We start from the raw sequence: 21,804 nt of genomic DNA, 5'->3' as shown, positions 1-21,804 counted from the left end.
GAACCTGAACAGCACAGGCAGGAACCGCAGGTGCCGGCAGCCCTCAACACACCGCCTTCCAAAACACATAAGTCAAACCCCCCGCCCCCAAAAGAACACACTTTTGTCACAACAAGTTTGAGGTTTGGTCAGTAGCGTGTTGGGGCGGTGGATCCCACCGCCAGCGGGGTGTGTGTGGGGCCAGGCTGCTCCCGGGACCCCCTGCCCCTGCCCCGGGGGGACAGGACGGGCCAGGGCTGGCTGCAGGGGGGCAGTGACCGCCATCCAGATGGTCCCATCCCCGCTGGCAGGGAGCAGCAGGAACCGGAGCTGCCGGCACCTGCAAACCCGCTGAGAGGAGGATCTGGGAGAGGGTGACCACGTCCATACCACTGCCAGGCAGGAGCATCCCGCAGAGCCCTGCAGGACCACCCTGGCAGGACATCCCCCGCCTGCCACCCGCTCTCCGGGGAGGGACACGAGTGCCAGGGGGAGAGGGGGACACGACAGAGACTCAGGGCTGAGCGGCGTGCCGGAGCCCGCCGAGCAAGGGGAGGGCAGGACAGTGCTCGGGAAGCACCGGGAGGCAAGCACAGCCCCGGCACTAGCCAGAGGGCCAGCAGCACGGGCAGACCCTCCCCACCGGTCCAGACACCCCCTGCACGACAGCTCTGCGGGCAGCCCAGAGGGGGATCGAGGCCACCGCCACCACCACGCTGGCGTCGGGGAGAGAAGGGGGTGGGAAGGAAGCCACTTTAAACACTGCTGTCAACACACCACCTTCCCGGCTGTTTGGGCCGCTTTCGGCACCAAAATGTCTCCTGCCGAGCCCTGCCACGTTAACCAATACAACAATGCCACAGACGAGAGGGAGGAGGGGGGAGAGGACGCCACTGCCACACACGCTTCCCCGTTTCCCACCGGGATTCCTCAGCGAGGGGGACCCGAACGGTGCTTCCGAGACACTGCTGGACCACAAATCATCTCCTGGGAGACTCGGGGCCGGACACAGGGACAGCCCCGGCCACCCAGCTGGTGCTCAGCACCCAGGACAAACCTGCGGAGCCAGGGGTCCTGCCCCGACCCGCGGGCAGACCGGCCCCGGGGTGGCCAAGGAGGTGGCGCTGGCGCTGCTGATCCCTGGAGACCAAGCGAGGCAGCGCCACCCCACACCGCCCACACTGCCAGGTGAGTAATGACTAAAGCAAAATGGCCATGAGGAATCCTCTGCCTGCCATCCAGCCCAGCTCCTCCTCTCCTCAATCACTTCCAGCTTTGATTAGACAAAAGAAGAAAAGTTCTCCATTCCAAGCAGAGGGCTAGTGCTCTGCTTGCCCAGCGTCCTGGGACGGCATCGGGAGCTCCCCAGAAGGCAGCTGCTTCTCCTCTGGCATCTCAGCTGTGCCCAGGGATGGTACAGGGATCTGGGGAGAGAAGACAGCAGTGACCTGCATGAATGCACCATGACACGGAGCAGCTGAGCACATGATGCGTGGCCCCACTGCCCTGCTCCAGCTCCACCAGGCAGAGGTCCCAGCTGTGCTTGGGAAAAGGAGCAACCAGGAGCCTCCAAACAGACAAAGCAGCAGCTTCACAAAGATCTGGAGCACTGGGCTGCTCCAGCAGAAGTGGTCTGAGCTGTTTCCATCAGAGGAACAGGCAGCTCATGCCCAAGCAGGAGTAGCCCAGCCACTTCCCACCACCCTCACAGAACAACTCAAGTGGGAAGGGCTCTCTGGAGGTCTCCTCTGCAGAGATGTCCTCAATCAGGGCTCATTTCAAGGACAGAGCAGGCTGCTCTTTCCTTTGAGGGTTACCCAGGAGTCAGAGTGGCTTCACACCCTCCCAGCCATCTTCAGAGAGATGCTGGTTTCCAGGGCCAGAGCACACCAGGCTTTTCCCCAGAAGCAAAGCCCTGAGTATTGCCCTGTTCCTGCTAGAGTCACACTTCAAGTTTCCTCTCTGCTGGCCCAAAGCACCAGCAGCTCCAAGCCCATTGTCCCCATGGGGGGGATGACTCACAGCACTGGGGGGAGGAAGGCTGCCCTCCTTCTGCTGGGCACTGCTCCCCTCTGACTGCCCCGCGGGCGCTGCGCTGGGACCCCTGGGGCACGACTCCTCCTGAGCTGTGCTCTCCTCCTGCTGCAGGATGCCCCGCCTGTCCAAGACACTGCAAGAAGAGAAGCACACCCTCAGCCCCACACTGACCCTGACCCCACCTCTGCTCCCCGCAGGAAAAGTGCTGATGGGAAAAAAAAATATAAAATCAGGGAAAGTTCCTCTGCAAACCAGGCTGTGCACAGCCCGAACCTAGCTGAGTGTATCCACCCCTCCTGTGAAAACCAAGCCCCTAGGAGAGGGGTTCAGAGGGGGGAGCCCACCAAAACAAGTGCCCCAAAAAAGAGCCTCCACTCCACATGCCACCCCAGGGGAACGGAGCAGGGAAGGAAACACAAGACCTTCCTCCCCAGAGCATCCAGCCGTGTCCCCTGACCTCCACAAGCCCTCAATACTCAGGGTGCTGGTGGAAGAGCAGCCAGGTCTTGCACCCAAGGAAGGAGAGCTCCTCGGGGCCCTGCACTGGGCTCTGGGGGCAAAACCAGCAGGGCTGGCCCCAGGAGCTTACCTGGGGGGCAGGGGCCCACAGAGCACCTCACAGCAGTTCTTCACTATGTTGCCATGGCTGTAGGGATTCTGCACGCGGTTCTTCCCAGTCCAGGACCCCTTGATCTGCAAGACAGGGCACAAGCTCAGCTCTGCTCCACCAACTCCTGCTCCCCACCCACAGAGCTCTGCCTCATCCTGCAGGACAGGGCAGCAAGGGGGACACAGCCCTGACAGGAAAGGAGATGGCTCAGAGGAACAGGAAGACTCCACTTACGTCTTCGTTGGTTGTCTGATTCAGTGCCACCAGGAAGGTGTGGAACCCAGTTAACCCCACCACTGACCACAGGGTGAAGAAACAGATGAGCACCTCCAGTACAGTGAGCACAGTTAAGGACAGGAAACAGCCTGGGAACAGTCCCACCCCAGCTGTGCCCTGTCCCCAGGCACACTACCCTGACTTCACTCCTTCTCCAGACAGGGTTTTCTGTTTTGCTCTCCTCCCAAAAGCCACAAAAATGCTCCTCACTTTGTAATCATGGGCAAAAATGCCCTTAGAGACTCCTTGGAGGAGCCTGGGCCTCAACACTACAGTCTTACTGCACTGCAGCTCACACTAACCCCCAGCTCTGGAGAAGCCAACCCCTTGCATGCTGTGGAAGGATATGTCCCTGGGGTTTCCTTCAATGTGTTCAGAAACCCAATCTTCAGAGATTCTGGCAATATAAAGAGAGACATTTTTTTTTTTCTAGAACATCCCACCACGTCCTTCCCTGCTCCAACCACCTCAGGGTTCCCAACACCATGGGTACCCCCTGGCCCCCAGCCACCCACCCCTCTGCAGCCAGACTCACTCAGTGCTACGTAGACTATGTTGAAGGTGAAGATGTAGATGGTGAGGAGTGAGAGCGAGAGGATGAAGAGGTAGAAGTAGCGGTAGTTCCTCTTCCCCACGCAGTTGCCCACCCAGGGACAGTGATGGTCGAAGCGCTCTGTGGAAGCAGAGGTGAAGATCAGCACTGCTCCTCTGTCCCAACTCAACAACGTCCAAGGAACCCCTGGCCACCAGAGCCCAACCCTCTGCTATCTCCAGGCAGCCCCCATCTGGAAGGGGAGGCCCGGAAAGAAAGTGCAAAACTCTTTTACTGACGAGTTGTTTGGCACTCAGGATGGAGCTCAAGAGCTTGGCCCTATGCCTGTCTCCTCGCCCACAGACCTGAGGTGTAATGGCTTTTACTAGAGCAGCACACAGGTCAGATGAAGGTCTGGAGGTCCAGGAGTTCTCTACCCCATATGCCATGTTCCTCCTACCAGAATAACTAGAATACAGCTCAAGGGACTGCATGAGCACTCGAAGGGCTAGGAACCTGAGGAAAGGGATCCATAAGAACAGGATTTCCTCCTCCAATCACAATGCTAGGAGCATGTGTGCTCTGCAGCAGGAGAGCAAAACTCAGGGGCACTCAGCATAACAGCAGAATCTCCACCTGAGCAAGGAGCTGTTTTCACCCAAGCCCCAGCTCTGTCCTGGATCCCTCTGGCCCAGCATCTCAGTGAAACTGAAAAATGGGCTGATGGTCAAGTCAGAGCAGTTACTGCCAAAGAAGCATTGGCAGAGATGAACCATCTGCTCCAGGTTCTGAGCAAATCTCCAGCTCCATGAGCTCAGGATGAGGCAGCTCATCCCGGTCTGTCACACCCCAGCACCCCTCTGGACTCAGCGTGAGCGGGTGCAGACCCCAAAGGCTGTCCCGGGGACAGGCACCTCCTCCTCCTCCTCCACTCACCCACGCAGTTGTCACAGATGCTGCAGTGGGAGGCACGGGGTGGGCGGAAGATCTTGCAGGTGTAGCAGTACTTCAGCTTCACAATCTGGTTGTTGATCTGGAAGTTTTTGATCCGGGGGGGCGGGCGCTGACCCTGCGGCACGGCCCCGTTGGTGGCCTCTGAGAGAGGGAATGGAGCAGAGATCAGACTCACTGCTGCAACACAACAGCCCCAGAAGGACAACTCGCCCTCCTGCCTCTCCTCCCCGCGGGATCAGAGCTGCTGGGGCTGGAGCCAGCGGCTGCAGCTCTGCTCGCTCGGTCCAGAGCCAACCTGGCAGCTTGGAGGCAGGAAAAGGGACAGCAGAGCTCTCAGAGCACACCCAGGGGGGCTGGGGCTGTGTGTCTGTGTGTCACTGAGCAGGCCAGCATCCACCAAGCCTCCTCTCTGCCCCGGTGATCACAAGGCCCACACCAAGCCCCCTCCCAAAAGCAAACCCAAGTTTGTACACACACAGTGACAAGAGAGAAAACTGGCACGTGAAAAGGCTCCCAGAAAGGGAAGCAGCAAAATGGCACCAGCTTTTGGGAGACTCAGCCAGGCAGAATTAGCCAGCAGGTGGAAAGATGCTCTGCTTGGGTGCAACCCTCACGTGTGGAGTGCCGGGCTGGAAGCAGAAGCAAGCTCTGCAGAGAATGTACCTAGAGATATGCCAGAAATAGAGAGGCTTTTCCAGCCAGCAGCTCAGCTGGCTCCACACTCACCGATCTCCATCTCGATGAAGGCTGCCTCGTCAGGCAGGGCCCTGGGGATCACCCCGGGGTCACTGAAGCTGGTCCTCAGGAGCGTCGCCATGGAGAAGAGGAAGAGCACTGCTGCAAACACGGGGATGGCCGGGGAGAGCTGGACAGCCAGGTACCGGCACCTGCGGGGAGAGGCCGGGTGGGCACGGATCAGCACACCCCAAAAGTCTACCCCAAACCTGCCACGGCACCAGGCTCAATGCTGGCTACACCTGGAGGAGAGAAGCTGCTCAGCCCTTCTTTCCCATCCCTCCCTCACAGGGCAGCACCCCCGGGGCAGCTCTGACAGCCAGGCACCACCAAAGCACCACCGGGTTTTTAGCCAGCCAGGCACAGTGAGACTCCCAGCATTTTGTTTTGTTTCCAGCTCCCGTTTTGCTCAGTCATGGGTGACACCAGAAATGTCACTGGACAGAGAATCCTGCCTGGGATCCTGCCTGGAGGAGAAGCACCCAAGGCCTGGGCTGAGCCCACCACTGGAGAGAGCCCAGAGGCACAGAGTGGGAATCTCCACCGACCCCTACAGAGGCAGCAGCTTTGAGTACCACAAAAATTCCTTTCTTGGGATTAACTGCGTCCTGTAATTCTCAGGAAGGGATTCAGGTGGAGGTGCAGCATTCCCATAGTTTCCTTTGGCTTTGCTGAGGTGAGGAACATAAAAGCTCTCAATCTGCTGCCCCAAAACAACCCCATCTCCAGAGAGGAAACTCAGCATAAGGTTTGTTTGCTTTATAAATACAGAAAGGTCCAAGGAAGAATTTATGTTGCTAATCCCACTGATTGAGGCAGGGCAAAGGGAGCAAGGGGATTAATCTCACTGTTCCCCGTGTCACTTCTGGACACCCACAAATACAGCTCCCCCAGCACTGCAGCACAGCCCTGCAGACCTCACTGCTCAGAGATGTACAGGGATGAAAGAAAACGTATTTTTACCCCGATTCAGAAATACCCCATTCCCCCATTCCCATGCCCTGCGTGCAACAAAAGGAGCTGAAGGCTGAAGCTACAGCATGCTTGGGCCACCCAGGGCCTGTCCCCTGCACCAGCACAGGTAATTTCAGCCACCACAGCCCTGGGAGTTGTCCATGTGCAGTGTCCTGACAGCACCTGGAGAGCCAGGCCAGGCAGCCCAGGGCTGGGCTTAGCCTACAGATAACTTTGCTTTCCCTTTGCAAGGGCAAAGTCTATGGAGAGAGCTGCAAGCCAGTCAGCCATTAAACAGAGCCCCTGGCTCCTGGTTTGGGAAGGAATAAGGGTTGATTCCTCTAAAAAAGCTGGAGGCACTCTGCCCCAAAGAGCCACAGCTCAACGTGACAGCTTTTAGAACTGATGCCAACACCACAAAGAGGCTTGTGGGCTGTCAAAGCTGAGCCCAACCTGCCCCAGACATACACTCCCCCCTCCCAGGCTCCCCCAGGGCCGTCAGCAGATTTCTCACCTGCACGCAGGCTGTGGGGCTGTGACAGGTGACCCCCCCAGGGTTGACACCGACCCCCCCTGCCTGCCCCCGGCCCTCGCTGCTCTCCAGGAGGTGTCACTGGGGGATGTCCCAGGAGCCACCCGAACGCTGGGCAGAGGGGGAGGCACCGACCCAGGGGCCGAACCGGGGCCGGGGAGCCCGGGGCAGCGCTCAGCGATTCGTCCCCAGCGCCGAGGAACGGACATTTTAAAGATCTTTTGTTTGGGAAAGCCGGGAGTCAACAGAGCCCCAGTGTCGGCACGTCAGGGTGTTGCTCCTCCTCCGCTCCCGGAGCTGTATCTGTGCTCCTGAGCGTTTTGTCATCTCACAGCAGACAATAACAGCACTATCACCGCTCAGCATCACCGGGGGGGGTGAGAAAGGCTCAGACAAAGAGATCCTTGGAGCGGCGGGGGCAGCAGATGGGAGGTGCCACAGTGGCACAGGGACCGCTCGGCCCGTTCTGCTGGCAGAACCCGGGCAGGTCCGCGGCTCCGCAGGAAGGAAGGGGCAGAGCGGGGAGGGGAGCTCAGCCCCAGCACCACACCTGGAGGGGCCGGGGACCCTCTCCCCAGGACCGGGGTTGCCCACGGAAACTCTCCCCGTCTGTCAGCACGGACACACCAAGTGCTGGTGATGGACCCGGTCCCGGTGCTGCCGCTGCCACGTGCTGCCAGCCCCACCGATGCTGCCCCTGCAGCACCACTCGTTTTCAGTGCAAAACCCTCAATCTTTGGGGTTGGGGAAAAATAAAAGAGAAAAATCTCAGTCGCCTGGAGGGTGAAGCATAGGGTGGTTTGTTTGGTTGGGTTTTTTTTTAACTCAATAGAAAATAAATTTTAATCTGCAGATAAAAAATAAAGAGGTAGAGGTGGTTGGTTGTTGGGAAAGCAAACGGCAGGCGCCTGGTGCTGCAGGCACGGCCTGGGCTGTGACATCCACAAACGCTGAACACTGAAAAAGCTGAGGACAAAAGGAATTCAGTCCTCTTGCAGCTGCTGGAGAGAGCAGAGCGGAGACCTCTCACTTCTGGGGGGGGAATTACAGACCCGCTGGAAAACTGCACCGAGGAAACCCCCGGCAGCTGGGGGGGACACACGACACACGCTACATCCCATCACCCGAACTCCCAGAGGGGCTCACTAAGTGCTCTACCTGGGCTCCTCCTCAAGCACAGGCAGACAACCAAGCGCCCTATCACAAAAGCTGACATGCCCAGCGAGTGCCTGAAACAGCGCCAAAAGGACGTGGAACGCGGTGTTACGGGACAGGTTAGGGCCGTAGAACAGACCCCATTAACCTGGGGGCCCTGCGGGGAGCTGCTCTCTGCCAAGGTGGTGCCGAGAGGTGCCCTTGGGCAGAGGACTCGGGTCCCTGCGGAGCACTTCCCAGCACAGCTCCAGGGCTCTGCCCGGCAGGGAGGGAGGAGCTGGGTCTCCAGACACGGCACCGGGAGGTCCGGCAGCCTCCGGGTCCCGCCGGCTCACCCCACCCGCGAGTCCCCAGCCCCGGGGGCTTCAGCGCCCTGGGCACGACGGGTGGGCAGGGGGCTGCCGGGAGGGAGAGAAGCCCCCGGGCAGAGGCAGCCCCGGCATTTCACGGCTGGGAAGGACCCTTCCAGCCGGGAAGGCGGTGGCTGTCCCCGTGACGGGTGACACCAGCCACCGCCAGCCCTCCAGCCACCGCGCTTGTAACCGGAGCCCGGCCGGAGCAGCTGGGAGGGCGAGGATCAAACTCCCAGCGAGGAGCGAGACGATTTCTGGCTGGAGGCGTCCCCCGGGCCCGCTCAGACAAGGTGTGACTGCGCAAGTGATTCAGCTGAACGGAACCGGCACCCCTGTAGCCAGCAAGGACCCCCCCACCCAGCACAGGCTGCTCCTCCCCAGACACATCCCCAGCACACGAACTGTTCCTCCGCAGTGCAAACTTTAACGGGGGGAGGAAATAATCCATTTCCATCTCCTCAGCTCGGCTGGACGAACAGAAACATCGTGGGGATTATTACACCTGCTCCCTACCACCAACTCGGAAAATCCCCCAAACAATTTCAGAACCAGCCCACCTCTTCCAAACACAGAGCATTAAGCTTCTCGTGCTGTTGACAGGACCAAAATTATATTCTGGATTTTCCCAAACTTTCTGCCTACACGGCTGGGAAGGCAGCGACCAGGGCAGGCAGCAGGCAAGGGGGACACAGCAGAGGGGGCCGTGGCTCTGCTCCTCTGCCAAGGACAGGCTCCACTGGGAGCAGAATCAATGTTTCTGGAGCAGCAAGAAGTGTTTCTGGAGCAGCAACACCTATTAGTCCTTGCTGCAAGGCAGGAAGCCTTTAGCTCTATTTTTGAGATGGGGAAATGAAGTCAATCAACCAACAAACAACGAACCACAGCGGTGTCACCCCATACCTGTGAATCCCAGATGAGTCAGGGATAATTTGGGCTTTCCCCACTCAGGAGCCCCAACATCTTGTGTTGCAGCTGTACGGCCCCTGTCCCCAAAGCCACACCAGGACTAAGCAGAACACCAGCCTGACCCCTGGCCCAGGCTGCTCCACAGTTTCCGTGGGGTGTGGGAAGCCTCAGCAGACTGTTCCAGAAAGCACAAGGCAGCCGCTAAGGAGAGGGCAATGCTGGGCCAGGGGAGGGTGGGACAAGTTCCCCGGGCTGAGGAAGAGGTCCAGGAGGAGAGCTTCATGTGTCTGCAGGAACAGCCAGGCAGCAGTTGCTGCTCCTCATTTTCCTGGCTGAAAGAGCTTTCGTGTCACCCAGCGCCATGGAGACCTTCACCCCCCTCAGCAGAGCAGAAACGTGCTGGGGGAACTTTCCCAGCTGTTTGCCTGAACCAAGCTCATCCCCAAGGCAGGCACGAGGGGCAGTCCTGACCCCTCCCCACCACTTCAGCACTTGGGAAAACTCTGGCATTTTTTCCGTTTTTGTTTGTGTTTTGGTTTTTTCCCTAGGATTAGTCTGAGGCCAGAGCAGTTCCCCAGCCCAGAGAGGGGGCAGAACTGTGGGGAGGGGGCAGGTCCAGCTCTTTGGGCAGCGTCCAAGGCTTATGCTGCATCTCTTGATGCTGCTGAAAGGCTCTAAAAGGGCATCCGGAGCCTCTCCAAGGCTCCCAGATGGATGGAGGGCAGGCGGGACCAGCACTAACCCTGGTGCCACCGGGCTGGGTCACTGGCCAGCAGGCAGGGAGGCTGCAGGAGCAGCTCCCCGGTACCCGGGGGGTCCCCGTGCCCCCAGCCCCTCTCGCCGGGCTCAGGTTCCCAGCACAGGCAGCACAAGTGAGGGGAGGAAAAGCCAAGGGGCAAAGCTCTGGCAGGGCCCAAAGCCTCCAGGGTCCAGCCGAAGGGGCAGATCCCAGCGGAGGGATCCGTGCCAGGCTCCCCCCCTCCCCGAGGCCACCGGGCAGACCCAGCCTCTTCCCCGGGGTGACGGGAGGGAACTCACTCGAAGGCGAAGAAGAGGGCGCAGGTGCCGAGGATGAGGAAGAGGGTCAGGTAGAAGATGCCCTTCTGCCGGGCCATCATGATGCGGCCGTCGCAGCAGAAGGTGTTCCTGCCCGGCAGCTTCTCCCATTTCCGAACCACCTTCTTCCTCGCCACCATCACCGACATGGCGCGGCCGTCACTGGGGCGGCGGCGGCCGCCACACCTCCGGGCGCTGCTGCTGCTGCTGCTGCTCCGCCGCCCGCACCCCCGGCATCCTCGGGGGCCGCGAGGGGCTGGGCTGGGGGCTGCGGGGAGAGGGAGAGCGCCTCAGCACCGGGGGTCAGCCCGGACCGGCACCGGGAGGGGGGGGGGCGGCGGCTGTCACCATGGAAACCCGAGCGCCCCGGAGGGGGATCGCCATGGAAACCCACCGGGGAGGAACGGGGAGGGAGGAAGCAGGGCGCGGTCCTGAGGGGAGAGCCCAGGCCCCACCGGGAGGGGATGGAACGGGACCGGGCAGGCCCCGCCCTGCGGCCGCGCCGGGATCCGAGCCCGGGAGGGGAAGGGGAGGGGAAGAAAAGGGGAAAAGAAGAAGAAAAGAAGGGGAAGGGAAGGAGAACGGAAGGGGTACCCCGCGCCGCCGCTCACCCGGTACCGGTACCGGTGCGGGCCGGGCCGGCCGCTCGCTCCCTTAGCAGCGCGGGAGGGGCCGCCACGCCCCTCGCTGCCGTGGGGGCGGGACCTGGGCAGCCATTGGTCCGTGCCTGCCCTCCGCCCCGCCCCCCCGCTCCCATTGGCCGCGCCGCACGTCACTCGGCAGCTGCTGCCCCCGCCCCGGTGCGGACAAGGGGAGGCGGGGCGGGGGGCGGGGCTCGGCACGTGGCCGGGGCGGGGCCGGGGGCGGGGGCCGGGGGTGCAGCCCTCCCGGTTTGTTCCGTGCAGCGCCCGCCCGACCTGAGCCCCCGCCCCTCCCCAGGGCTCCCCGGGGCTCCCCGGTTCCCCGCCAGCCCCGGGCGCCACCCCTCCCCCTCCCCCCCCCGTTTCTTCTGCTCCGCCCGCCAGGTCCCGTTGCCATGGTGACCGTGACGTCGGGCAGGGCGGGCGGAAGCGCGGCGGGGTGGCCGCAGCCCGGGCGGAAGCGGCGCTGTACGGCAGGTCGCGCGTTAGCAGCGCTTTACGGCAGGTCGCGCGCTGGCGGCGCGGCGTGCACCGGGCGGGAGTTCGGCGGCCGCGATGGCGGAGGAGTGGCTGGGGCAGGAGGCGGCGGGGACCGGCAGCGATGGCGAGGACGAGGTGAGCCGAGCCGGGACGGGCTCCTCGGCAGCTCCCGGCGCTCCCCCGCCCACTGTGGCTTGGGGCGGAGGGCGGCCGGGGGCACCGCGGCGAGGCCGTGAGGTGGCGGGGTACGGGGGGGAGCGGGTGTGGGCCGTGCTCCGCCTCTGCTCGGCGGGGTGGCAGCTCCGCCGGGAACCCCCCCCCCCGGGCCGGGCCGAGCCGAGCCGAGCCGAGCCGAGCCGAGCTCGGTAACCGCGTGTGCCGTGTGGCAGGGGCAGGAGGACGGCGAGCGGCGGCACCGGCAGCTGCTGGAGGCGGTCAGGTCCCTGTCCGGACGGAAGCGGTGAGTGGGGGGTCAGCGGGGGGTGCCCGAGGGGCTCCGCGGCCTCCCCGTACTCCTGGGGGCTGGAGGGAGGGCGCCCCGTACCCGTTCCCCTGGCACCGGCTGGAGGAGCCGCCCCGGGTGGCGCGGGGAGCCTCTTGGCTCCGTTTCTCTTCACTTTGGGCTCCGTTTCTCTCTCCCCGGGCAGGCGGCTGCTGGCAGAGCGCACGGAGCCGAGCACGCAGGTGTCAGAGTTCAACGTCAGCTCCAAAGGTGAGGGGGGGTCTGGGGGGCACCCCCGGGGTTTTGCAGCCCCGGGACCGGGTCGTGCTGTGCCGGTTCTGACCCGCCCCACCTCCCCGTGTAGGTGCCGGGGAGAAGCTGGTTCTGTCCGAGCTCCTGCAGCCCGTCCACCCCAAGTCTGCCCTGGGCAGGGTGAGGAAGGAGCTGAGCAGGGTGAAGCGGAAGAAGGCGGTGGAGCTGCCCCTCAGCAAGGAGGAGGCCCAGCGGGTGAGTGGGCTCTGGCTGCAGCCCTGTGCCCCCTGATCCCCTGCCCCGCAGCCCCCCTGCCCCGCAGCCCCCCTGCCCCGCAGCCCCCCTGCCCCGCAGCCCCCCTGCCCCGCAGCCCCCCTGCCCCGCTCACACTGTCCCCTCTCCCCAGGTGGTGAGGGAAGCTGCCTACGTGGGCACGTCGAAGGAGGTGGGGAGGTGGCAGGAGGTGGTGCTGCAGCACCGCCGGGCAGAGCAGTTGGTGTTCCCCCTGCACCAGGACATCCCCACGGTTGTGCCCCTGGAGCAAGCGGCCTCAGCATGGAAGGTGTGGGTGCTGCTGGGTGCCACACAGCTCAACCTCCCCTGCCCCTGCTGGGAGGAGGAGGAGGAGGAGGGCTGTGTCAGGCACATGCTGAGCTCTGGAAGGTGGAAGGGAACATTCTTTGTGTTGCTCAGACAGAGCAGGGGTGTGGGTGAGCTCTGGGAGAGGATGGGGAGGTTGGGGCAGAGGGTGTGGAGCCTGCTCTGTCCCCTCTCCTCTTTTCAGCCTTCCAGCCCTGGGCACACAGGCTGAGCCCCCCCGGGGCCCCCGAGCAGGGCTGTGTTAGTTATTTAGTTAAGCATTTAGTCTGGAGAAAAGGAGGCTGAGAGGAGACCTTCTTGCTCTCTTCAGCTACCTCAAGGGAGGGTAGAGCAGGAGGGGAGAGACAGCCTCTTCTCCTTAGTGGAGTGTGACAGGACCAGAGGAAGTGGATGCAAGCTGCACCAGGGGAGGTCTGAGCTGGATATTGGGAAACACTTTTTCTCTGAAGGGGTTGTCAGACATTGGAACAGTCTGCCCAGGGTAATGGTGGAGTTACTTAAACAGCCTGTGGACCTGGTCCTTGGGGACATGGCCTAAAGTGGTGAGCTCGGTGCTGGTCAGAGGTGGGACTGGATATTCCTGAGGGTCTCTTCCAGCCAAAGGCATCCTGTGATGGTGTGACCCCAGGAGGGGGGGACACACTGCTCCAGGCCCTGCTGTCATCAGGAGCACCAGGAGGGATGGGAACAGCTCTGGCTCTTGTAGCTGTTCTCTCCTCACACTCCCACTCTGCCCAACAGGCAGAGTGTGTCTCCTCTGCCCTGTGTCTCCTCTGCCCAACAGGCCCGGACTCCCCTGGAGCAGGAGATCTTTGGGCTGCTCCACCAGACCCAGCAGCCCACCACAGACCCTCTCCTGACGCCGCAGGAGGCGGCCTCGCTGCAGGCCATGAGCCTGGAGGAGGTGAGTGCTGCCCCCCAGCCCCCAGGCCCCTGTCTGGGTGCAGCCCCTCACCCACACGTCCCCCCAGGCCCGGCGGCGCAGGGCAGAGCTGCAGAGGGCCCGGGCCCTGCAGTCCTACTATGAAGCCAAAGCTCGGCGGGAGAAGAGGATCAAGAGCAAGAAGTAAGGTGGTGCCAGGGCAGGGAGAGGGCTGGATTCCAGCAGCCCCTTCCTTCCCAGGATCCACAGCACTTCTGGCAGCCCCCTGCCCTCCCCCTGGGCCCTCCCTCATCCCCTCCCTGGCTCCCCACAGGTACCACCGTGTGCTGAAGAGAAGCAGGAGGCGCCAGGCCCTGAAGGAGTTTGAGCTGCTCCAAAAGTCAGACCCCGAGGCTGCCTTGGCCAGGCTGGAGGAGCTGGAGCAGCTCAGGATGCAGGTGAGGCTTCTGTGCTGCCCCTGGGGATGTCCCTGTGTCTGGGGGGGTCTCCTGCTGAGGATTCTCCTCCCTTCCTCTTCCCCCAGGAGAGGATGAGCCTGAAGCACCAGAACAAGGGCAAATGGGCCCGCTCCAGGGCCATTGTAGCCAAGTATGACCTGGAGGTGAGATGTCAGGGTCATGGAAGGGTTTGGGGTGGGAGGGACGTTCAGAGACCATACAGTGCTGCTCTGGGCAGGGACATCAAAGCCCCATCTGACCTGATCTTGAGTGCTTCCAGGGCTGGGGCATGCACACCTTCACTGAGCACCTTGTGCCAGTGTCTCACCACACTCATCACAGATCATTATTTTTTTTATATCTAACCTAAACTTGCTCTCTTTTAGTTTAAAATCCTTGCCCCTTATCCTGTCACTACAGACCTTTCTATCATGTTTCTCTCTGATGTCCTCACACCCCCGTTTATGTAGTGAAGCCCCCAGCAGGGTCTCCAGTGCTGGCTGAGGAGGGAGGTGGCAGCTGGGGGGGGCACCTTGTTCTGGTTACAAACACCTCATCCCTCCCCCCAGGCCCGCAAGGCCATGCAGGAGCAGCTGGCCAAGAACAAGGAGCTGACACAGAAAGTTCGTGTGGAGCTGCCCCAGGAGGAGCCAGGGGACCCTCCTGGGGAGGACCTCACACCAGTGACTGTCCCCACTGTCCCCTCGTGTGCTGGCACAGCCAACCCCTGGATGCTGGGGCAGCCCAGCCACCCAGCTGAGGAGCCTGAGGGGCAGGAGGGGCTGGGGGAGGCCATGGTGCCTGGTGCTGTGGAGAGCAAGGAGGAAGAGGAGGAAGAAGAGGAGATGTCAGAGGAGGAAGCTCTGCTACAGGACTTCACGCAGAGGCGGGAGGCACGGCAGCGGCGGGCAGGGAGCCCCGAGGGACCAGGTGAGGAGAGGGGGCCAGGGGCTGGGTTCTGCCCGCTGTCACACAGCTGTCCTGGCCCCTCCCTGCCCGGGGGAAGGATGGCTTCTCATGGTCACTTCCATGTGCAGGTGCTGATGAGGCAGAGGCAGTTTCTGAGCTGGCAGGGGACAGCCCCGTGCCCCCTGTCCCTGCTGAGGAGCCGGCGAGTGCAGGGGTGGAGCAGTCCTCCCGGGCACAGGAGCAGATCCTGCTGTCAGGACAGCTGAGCCGGGTGCAGACCATGGAGGACATCGAGGCTCTGGCCTCAGAGGAGCGTGTGGAGGAGCAGGAGCAGCAGGAGAAGCGTGTGGAGGAGGAGCCTGTGGAGCAGCAGGAGAAGGCAGCAGCCGGGGGAACAAAGCGGCAAGCGCGGCAGCAGGAGGTGGGCAGAGCTGGGGACAGACCTGCCAAGAAGCCACCAGCCAAGAGGAAGATGATCAGCCTGGAGGCTGTGCTGTCGGGGAAGCTCCAGGAGCTCCAGTGCCCCGTCCTCCCCGTGGTGGTGGAGGAGGAGGTGAGCAGGACAAGCTGACCCATCCTCCCCGGGGATGGGGGCATGCAGGGGGCTGACTCCTCTCTCTGCAGGAGGGTGGCATCGACCAGAGAGGGGTGATCACCGAGGCCTTTGCTGGGGACGACGTGGTGGCTGATTTCCAACGGGAGAAGCTCAAGGCAGAGCAGGCTGGGAAGCCACAACCCCTCAACCTGGTGCTGCCGGGCTGGGGCGAGTGGGGGGGGGCGGGGCTGAAGCCCAGCGCCAAGAAGGTGAAACGGTGAGTAGTTGTGACAGGGCTGCCACAGAGCTGCCACCGCCCCCACAGCCTGCCCTGACGTCCCCCTCGCCCCCCAGCTTCCTTCTCAAGCCACCCCCAGCCCCTCCCCGCAAGGACCGCCACCTGCCCAACGTCATCCTCAGCGAGAAGCGCAACATCCACGCAGCGGCACATCAGGTGGGTGACACCCGGGTGCTGCCAGACCCCCAGCGGGACAGGGCCCTCCCCTCACCCCTTCCCAAAGCTGCCTGGATCCCTGCGGTCTCTGCCCCCCCACCTGGGTGACCCCGAGGCCAGCAGGGTGATGGAGGGAGGGGGAATTTGCGGGGCTGCAGGTGAGGGCACAGAGCCTGAGCTGTTTCCCCCAGGTCAGCGAGCTGCCCTTCCCCTTCGAGAGGCACCAGCACTTCGAGCAGAGCATCTGCACCCCCCTGGGCACCACCTGGAACACACAGCGTGCCTTCCAGAAGCTGACTGCCCCCCGTGTCATCACCCGGGCAGGACACATCATCCAGCCCATCTCTGCAGAGGATGTCCCCGACATGGCCACCACAAGGGGCGGGGGGGACAAACGGGGCCCAGAGGCTCTGCCCAAGAAGCTGGAGCAGCCCCGGCGCCGCCCCCGCAGGAGGGCACGATAGCTCCGTGCCCAGCACCCCCCACTGCTCCCCACACAATAAACCTCCTGGGCTGCTCTGTCCCTGTGGTCTCTGTGGCTCGGGAAGAGGGAGCTGGTGCCCTCCAGGCTGCCCCTGGTCCCTGGGTGGGACAGAGGGACTTGGAGGGGTGCAATGGGAAAGTGGATGGGGATGGATGGGGAGCCTGCACTCTGTCAGGGTTGGACTTCCCCTGCCCTGTGGTTTTCTTTCATAGCCCCATTTTTTAAGGGTAATACAGCCCTGGTATATATTATTATTTTTAATCTTGGCCTGCGGATGAGGCTGTGGTTGTGTTGCATGAATTTACCCCAGGCTGCAAAAAAACCAAACAACTGAGAAAAGGAAAGGAAGCAGTGAGCATTTCCATGCTGTGAGGCTTGAGAGACCCTGTCCAGGCTGGTGGCCCCAGCTTGAAGCTTCCCCCTGCCCCAAAAGCCGTGGGAAACCTTCACCCAGGCCCCCAGGGCTGTTACAGAAGCAATTTCTTTTTTTTTTTTTTTTTCATTGAAAGCTGCAGTGCCCCAGAGCCAGGAGAGGACAGAGCCCAGCGTGGGGTGGGCAGAGCCCCTCTGCCCATGGCCTAGGGTTGTTGGGACTATTCAGGTCCTGGTGGCACCGCTGTCCCTGTCACTCTCTGTGGGACCTTTCCTTGCCTGCCCCCATTCCAGGCTCTGCCCATCCCACGTCCCAGCCCTGGGAAGGTGCCCAGCTGGATGCAGTGGTTCTGGGACCCAGACCAGGCCCCCCAGCTCCCACCCCTGGGGTCCAAGGTGTCTCAGGGGGCTGAAAGACCCAGCGCAGGGCAGGGCAGAGGCAGCGCAAGGTCCTGGGAGTGGTGCCCTGCTCTTGGACTGCCTGCGAGGACAGGGACACCCTGCCACCAGCTCATGCCTCGGGAAGCAGGTGGCTTCACAGCTGTCACTAGCTGGGACCACTGCAAGCTCTGACGGGGACCTGCCAGCCCCGGGTCATGCCAAATTTTGGCAGGAGCATTGCTGGTACTCAGCGGGGAGCTGAGGGGCGACAGCGTGGAGCCACGGAGCTGGACGTGCCTCATCCTGCCAGGAAAGGCAGCGCTGGGCTGGGCTTAGGCTGGGGCTCCCAGCACCCGGAGATGCTCCACAAACCCGCAGCACCAGCCCGAGCGCTGGGGAGGGCTTGGAGGAAGGAGTGAGATGCAGCGGGGCCACCGCTGGACCCCCCGCGCTGCCGGGCCAGCCCACCCGCTGTTCCGGCACAGCTCGGTCCTGCCCCGCGGAGAGGAAACTGCTGGGCACAGGGATGTCAGGGCTTGGGTTTGTTTGTTGGGGTTTGTTTCCTGGGATTTTTTTTTTTTTTTTAATCAAAAACCAATCCCGAGTCTGCAAATGGCTGCAGGAAAGGGGGATGCCGGGGATAGCTGTGACACCGGGGATGCCTGCTGGCAGCTCCCAAGGCAGCAAGAAGAGGGAGGGAGAGGGGGAGTGCAGAGGGGGGAGCTCCTCACATGGGGGCTGTTGCTCGCAGTGAGGCAGAAGGGGTCTGGGGAGCCCCCCAGGACCCTGACATGGAGCGGGCACTGCTGGGGCTGGGGTCCAGGTCCCCCTGGGGAGTTCCCCAGCCTGGTTCTTGCCCTTCCCACGGCAGGCTCCAGCCCGGCTGCCACACGAGGTGTGAGAGGGTGGGTGCCAGGAGCTCCAGCACCGGGAGAGACCCCCCCCACCCTGATCCCCGCCGGGTGCGGTGGCCCCGGGGCACGGGGGTGGCAAGGCTCACGCCGTGCCCGGGCGCAGGAGCACCGCGTCCCTCGGGAGAGCCGTGAGCGGCTGCGGGTTGCTCTTACTGGCCTACTTTCCGGGCTACGTCAAAGCCAGGCTTACGGAGCCGGGAGCCTCGGCCAGGGCAGCCGAGCTGCTGCTCCCGCTGCCAGCGGGGAGCGGTGGCTTAATCCCGGCCCTGAGCCGTGCCTGCCCGCCTGGGCAGCACCCCTGGGTGCTCGGTGGGGACAGCAGCCCGGTGTCCCTCCCGTGACCGGGTGATTGCCAATGTCCCCACGGGTGTCCCCACGGGGCAGGGACCCGGCCGGGGAGAGCTGATGCCCGAGCCCACGGAACACTGGGGCCACCAGGCTCCTCCACTTGCCACCCTGGGAGACCAGTGGTAGCTGAATGAAAGTAAAAGGCAGATTTAAAAACAACAAATAAAGGCTTTTGGTGGTCTTTGGGGTTTTGTTTTTGTTTTGGTTTGGTTTTAATGCAGGCTATAAATAACCCATAAAAATATTTCATCTGGGCTATTTCTGAGGGTGAAATCCCAGCCCTCTCCGGCTTCCTGTGTCGCAGAACGTGAGTGTGAGCACGGGGGCCGCCGTGGGGCCCCCCCGGCTGTCGGGGGGGGTCTTGCACCCCCACTGCTTGGGATCGGAGGATTTCCATGTCCCTGAATGCCTCCAGCCCCCATCTCACAGGTCACGGCCCTCCCCAAAATGTGCCTGGCTGAGGCTGGGGGAAGAGGGGGTGATCCCTGCCAAACCCGGTGGAGGTGGGAGGCTCTGCTTGGCACAGGTGAGGATGGGGCAGGGGGGACACATTTTGTGTTGGTATTTCAGGCGCAGGCACGCTCCCCCCAGTTTCCCTCGCCTCCCTGCCACGGACGGGGGTGGCCTGCTCTCTGTCCCCTGGTCCCCAAGCCCCCATCAGCCTCGGAGATGGGTCCGAGTCCCCGCTGTCACCCTTCAGCCGGGGTGCCCCGGGTGCCCCAACCCTCCTGCCGTGGGCATCCCGGCCCGCACAGCCGCCGCAGCGCGTTTCCGTGGAGATGGCATCTCCCGAGTCCGCACAGCCGGAGCGGGAGGGTTTCCATGGAGATGCCGTATCCAGCACGGCACAACCTGAGCCAGGCATTGCCACCGAGATGCTGGAGCCGGGACCCTCGCTCCCGCAGCGGGGACATTCCCACGGAGACCCTGGCCAGGGCCCCGGGGGCACGTGGTGGTACCCCTGAACTGGTTCCCCCCCGACTTTGGTGACAGCCGCTGGGACACGCTGACAGCTTGGAACAGTGGCTGGGGCCGGGGCAGTCCCCAGTCTTGTCACCCCTCCAGTCACTTGGGTTGTGCTGTAATGTCACCTTCTGCGTCCCCCGGAGGTGACAGGTCCTTGTCTGGGAAGGAGAGGGGGAAAGTCTCCATATCCCGCTGGTGACTGTCCGAGCTGCCACCCCGCAGCTCCCCAGTGATGTGCTGGGCCAGGGGGGGTGTCAGGGCTACCGGGCAGGGGGTGAGAGCACCGGACCCCACCTCTGGGGTCACCAAGTCACGGGGGGTGCCTGGCGGGGCCCCGGCAGAGCCGCAGCAGCAGAAACCTCCCGGGGGGAGGAAACATGAGGGTCCCCGGAGGGGCAGGTTTGGGGCGGAGCGGGGGCTGCTCGGCCAGCTGTCCTCATGGCTGCGTGCTGCCTGTCCCCTGCCTGGCGCCACACACGCCGCCGCCGCAGAGGTCGCAGTCACTCGTTCCGCACACGGTGAAAAACACCGATCAAAAGCCGGACCCCGACCGGAGCCAGAGGCGCGGAAGCTCCGCCGGGACGCGGTGACGGGGCCGGTTCACCCTTTGCCCCCCTTCCCGTTCCCGCCGGCCGGGCCCCCGCCGCGCTCCCCGCTCCCGGCCCGGCCTCCCCCCCGCTCCCGGGCCGGCCATGAGCCTCGGCGGGGACACAGCAGCAGCAGCCGAGTCCCCGCAAGGTCCCCGTGGGGAGCGTGGCCCCCCGGGGGAGGGAGCTGTGAGCGGGGGCGATGCCTGCGCTGGGCACGGGGGCACACTCCAGCCTTGGGGTCCTGAGGGGGGCGGGGGCGCGGGCCCCCCGGCTGTCCCCGGGGCTGCTGCCAGGCTCTCCCGGCACGGGCTGTCAGCGCCGCGGTCACAGACCGGCTCTCTTTGTCTCCGGTTACAATTAGGAGACCTCGGCGGCTCTCGAAGCCGGATCCGGGGGGGCTGGGGCTGCAGGACGGACAATAAATGCGGCGGGAATGGGGTGGAGAGCCTGGGGCAGCAGGGACAGGCCCAGCGCTGCCCGCAGCCAACTGCCCTGCGGAGCCTCCGGCCCTGCGGTCCTGGGAAAGCGGCTGGAGCGGAGGCAGAGCAGCTCTCCCGCCCCTGCCAGCCCCTCCCCTGTTTTCTGGGACTCTCCAGGCACCCCAAGCTCTGCTCACCCGCTGCGTCCCTCTCCTCAGCCCCCATCACTTGGCCCTGCCAGCTCTTCCCTCGCTCCCAGACGCAGCACAGTTCCTCTCTCCGTGATCCCAAATTCTCACCCAGCAGTCCAGGGCTTCTCCCGGGGATGCTGTGAAGGAGGAGGAGGAGGGCAGCAGCACAGTGACCACAGGCAATGCCTCATTTCTCCTCGCTTCTCAGCCAGCACAAAGGCGAGTCCCAAAATAAACCCTATGGAGCACATGGGGAAGAAGAGTCCAGCCCTGAGATCCCCGTGGTGCCCGTGGAAGGTTCAAGGTGAAGCATCCCGGAGCCTCACGCCACGTAAGCCCCTTCCCAACTCAGAAGCAAGCTTGTTTTGGCCTCAGGGTTCTAAGTATCAGCCTCTGAGCTGATAATTAAGAGATACAGTTTCTCATGCGGGAGGTGGGACTCCATCACACATCCCCTCTGCGCCCCTGCTGCAAGCCCCTTTGGGAAGAGGTGGAAGAGGCACAGCAACTACAGCAGGACTCGTGGCCTTCCTGCCGGCTCTTCTCTGTCCCCCAGGTGGGAGGAGAAGGCAGCTGCTCTGACAAAGTTGTCATGTTAGCTGTGCCTTACAGCAGGCTGTAAGTATTTGTGGTCAGCGTGGGGCTGGCCCTTGGAAAGTGGGAGGACAAAGTCTGTACTTAGAGCTGACATCTCTGCTTGGTGTCACCACCCCGGCCGAATCCTGGTGAGCTCTGATGCCATGATCCAGGCAGTGCAGAGGCTCTTTCTTTGGAGCAGAAGGAAAAGCCCCAGGAAACCCCAAGACCACCAGCCCCTGTGGCAACAGACACTCTGCCTGTCCCAAAGGGAAACCCCTGCCCTGGCCTCAGGGCTGGTTCCTCAGTCACAGCTCCATCTTCCCAGCAATGCCTGAGTTCAGAAGCTGGGATGTCCAACACAGGACCAGCCGTGAGGCAAGAGGCTTGGGGGATGGACAGATGGATGTAGCATCATGGGAAGCATGAGGTGTCACCCTCACCTCACATGAAGTGTCACCCTCGCAGGAGGAGAAGGTGCCAAGATGCCCTACTAGACACGAGGGATCCATTTGCACCTCCTGGGCCACCAGCTCAGAGGTGGAGAGCTGCTTGGTGGGCAGGGAGACCAAAATTTCCCCAAGAAGTGTCTGAGGTTTCCTCCCCCCCGACCTGGCAGCAAGCAGAGTGTGACACATGCCAGTGGTGTTGCCACAGCCAGTCCTTGGTTGGGTGTGTGAGCCAAGGTGTTTCTGTTTCTACTTTGGAGAGGGGGCGAAGAATGAATGCAGATCCTGCCCCAAAAACAGAGGGAAGGGACAAGGTAAATAAAAATTTAAAAAAATTAAAATGAAGAAGTACTAACAAGAACAGCAGGAATGTTGTCTGCAGGCCAGGTCAGAAGCAAATGC

The 21,804-nt window shown here is 62.7% G+C and overlaps 2 protein-coding genes across 2 annotated transcripts; one reads left to right on the top strand and one right to left on the bottom strand.

Moving 5' to 3' along the window:
* Positions 1 to 116: 116 nt before the first annotated feature.
* On the bottom strand, positions 117 to 10,414 carry ZDHHC9 (zinc finger DHHC-type palmitoyltransferase 9). The gene is made up of 9 exons (XM_071757817.1): positions 10,062 to 10,414; positions 5,115 to 5,275; positions 4,371 to 4,529; positions 3,438 to 3,575; positions 3,246 to 3,299; positions 2,861 to 2,958; positions 2,606 to 2,709; positions 2,002 to 2,149; positions 117 to 1,403 (listed from the first exon to the last, which is right to left on the bottom strand). Exons 1-9 carry the CDS (start codon positions 10,226 to 10,228, stop codon positions 1,299 to 1,301), a joined length of 1,134 nt encoding a protein of 377 aa, XP_071613918.1. The 5' UTR covers positions 10,229 to 10,414; the 3' UTR covers positions 117 to 1,298.
* A 766-nt stretch (positions 10,415 to 11,180) lies between these two features.
* On the top strand, positions 11,181 to 16,457 carry UTP14A (UTP14A small subunit processome component). Its single transcript, XM_071757802.1, has 14 exons — positions 11,181 to 11,335; positions 11,590 to 11,660; positions 11,848 to 11,912; positions 12,007 to 12,149; positions 12,301 to 12,456; positions 13,279 to 13,398; positions 13,466 to 13,560; positions 13,691 to 13,814; positions 13,901 to 13,978; positions 14,384 to 14,744; positions 14,852 to 15,276; positions 15,348 to 15,535; positions 15,613 to 15,712; positions 15,904 to 16,457. Exons 1-14 carry the CDS (start codon positions 11,276 to 11,278, stop codon positions 16,174 to 16,176), a joined length of 2,259 nt encoding a protein of 752 aa, XP_071613903.1. The 5' UTR covers positions 11,181 to 11,275; the 3' UTR covers positions 16,177 to 16,457.
* The last annotated feature ends 5,347 nt before the right edge of the window (positions 16,458 to 21,804 follow it).

The sequence above is a fragment of the Heliangelus exortis genome, chromosome 14, assembly GCF_036169615.1.
Source record: "Heliangelus exortis chromosome 14, bHelExo1.hap1, whole genome shotgun sequence".
NCBI classification, from domain to species: Eukaryota; Metazoa; Chordata; class Aves; order Apodiformes; family Trochilidae; genus Heliangelus; species Heliangelus exortis.
This window is presented reverse-complemented; position numbering and strand designations above follow the sequence as displayed.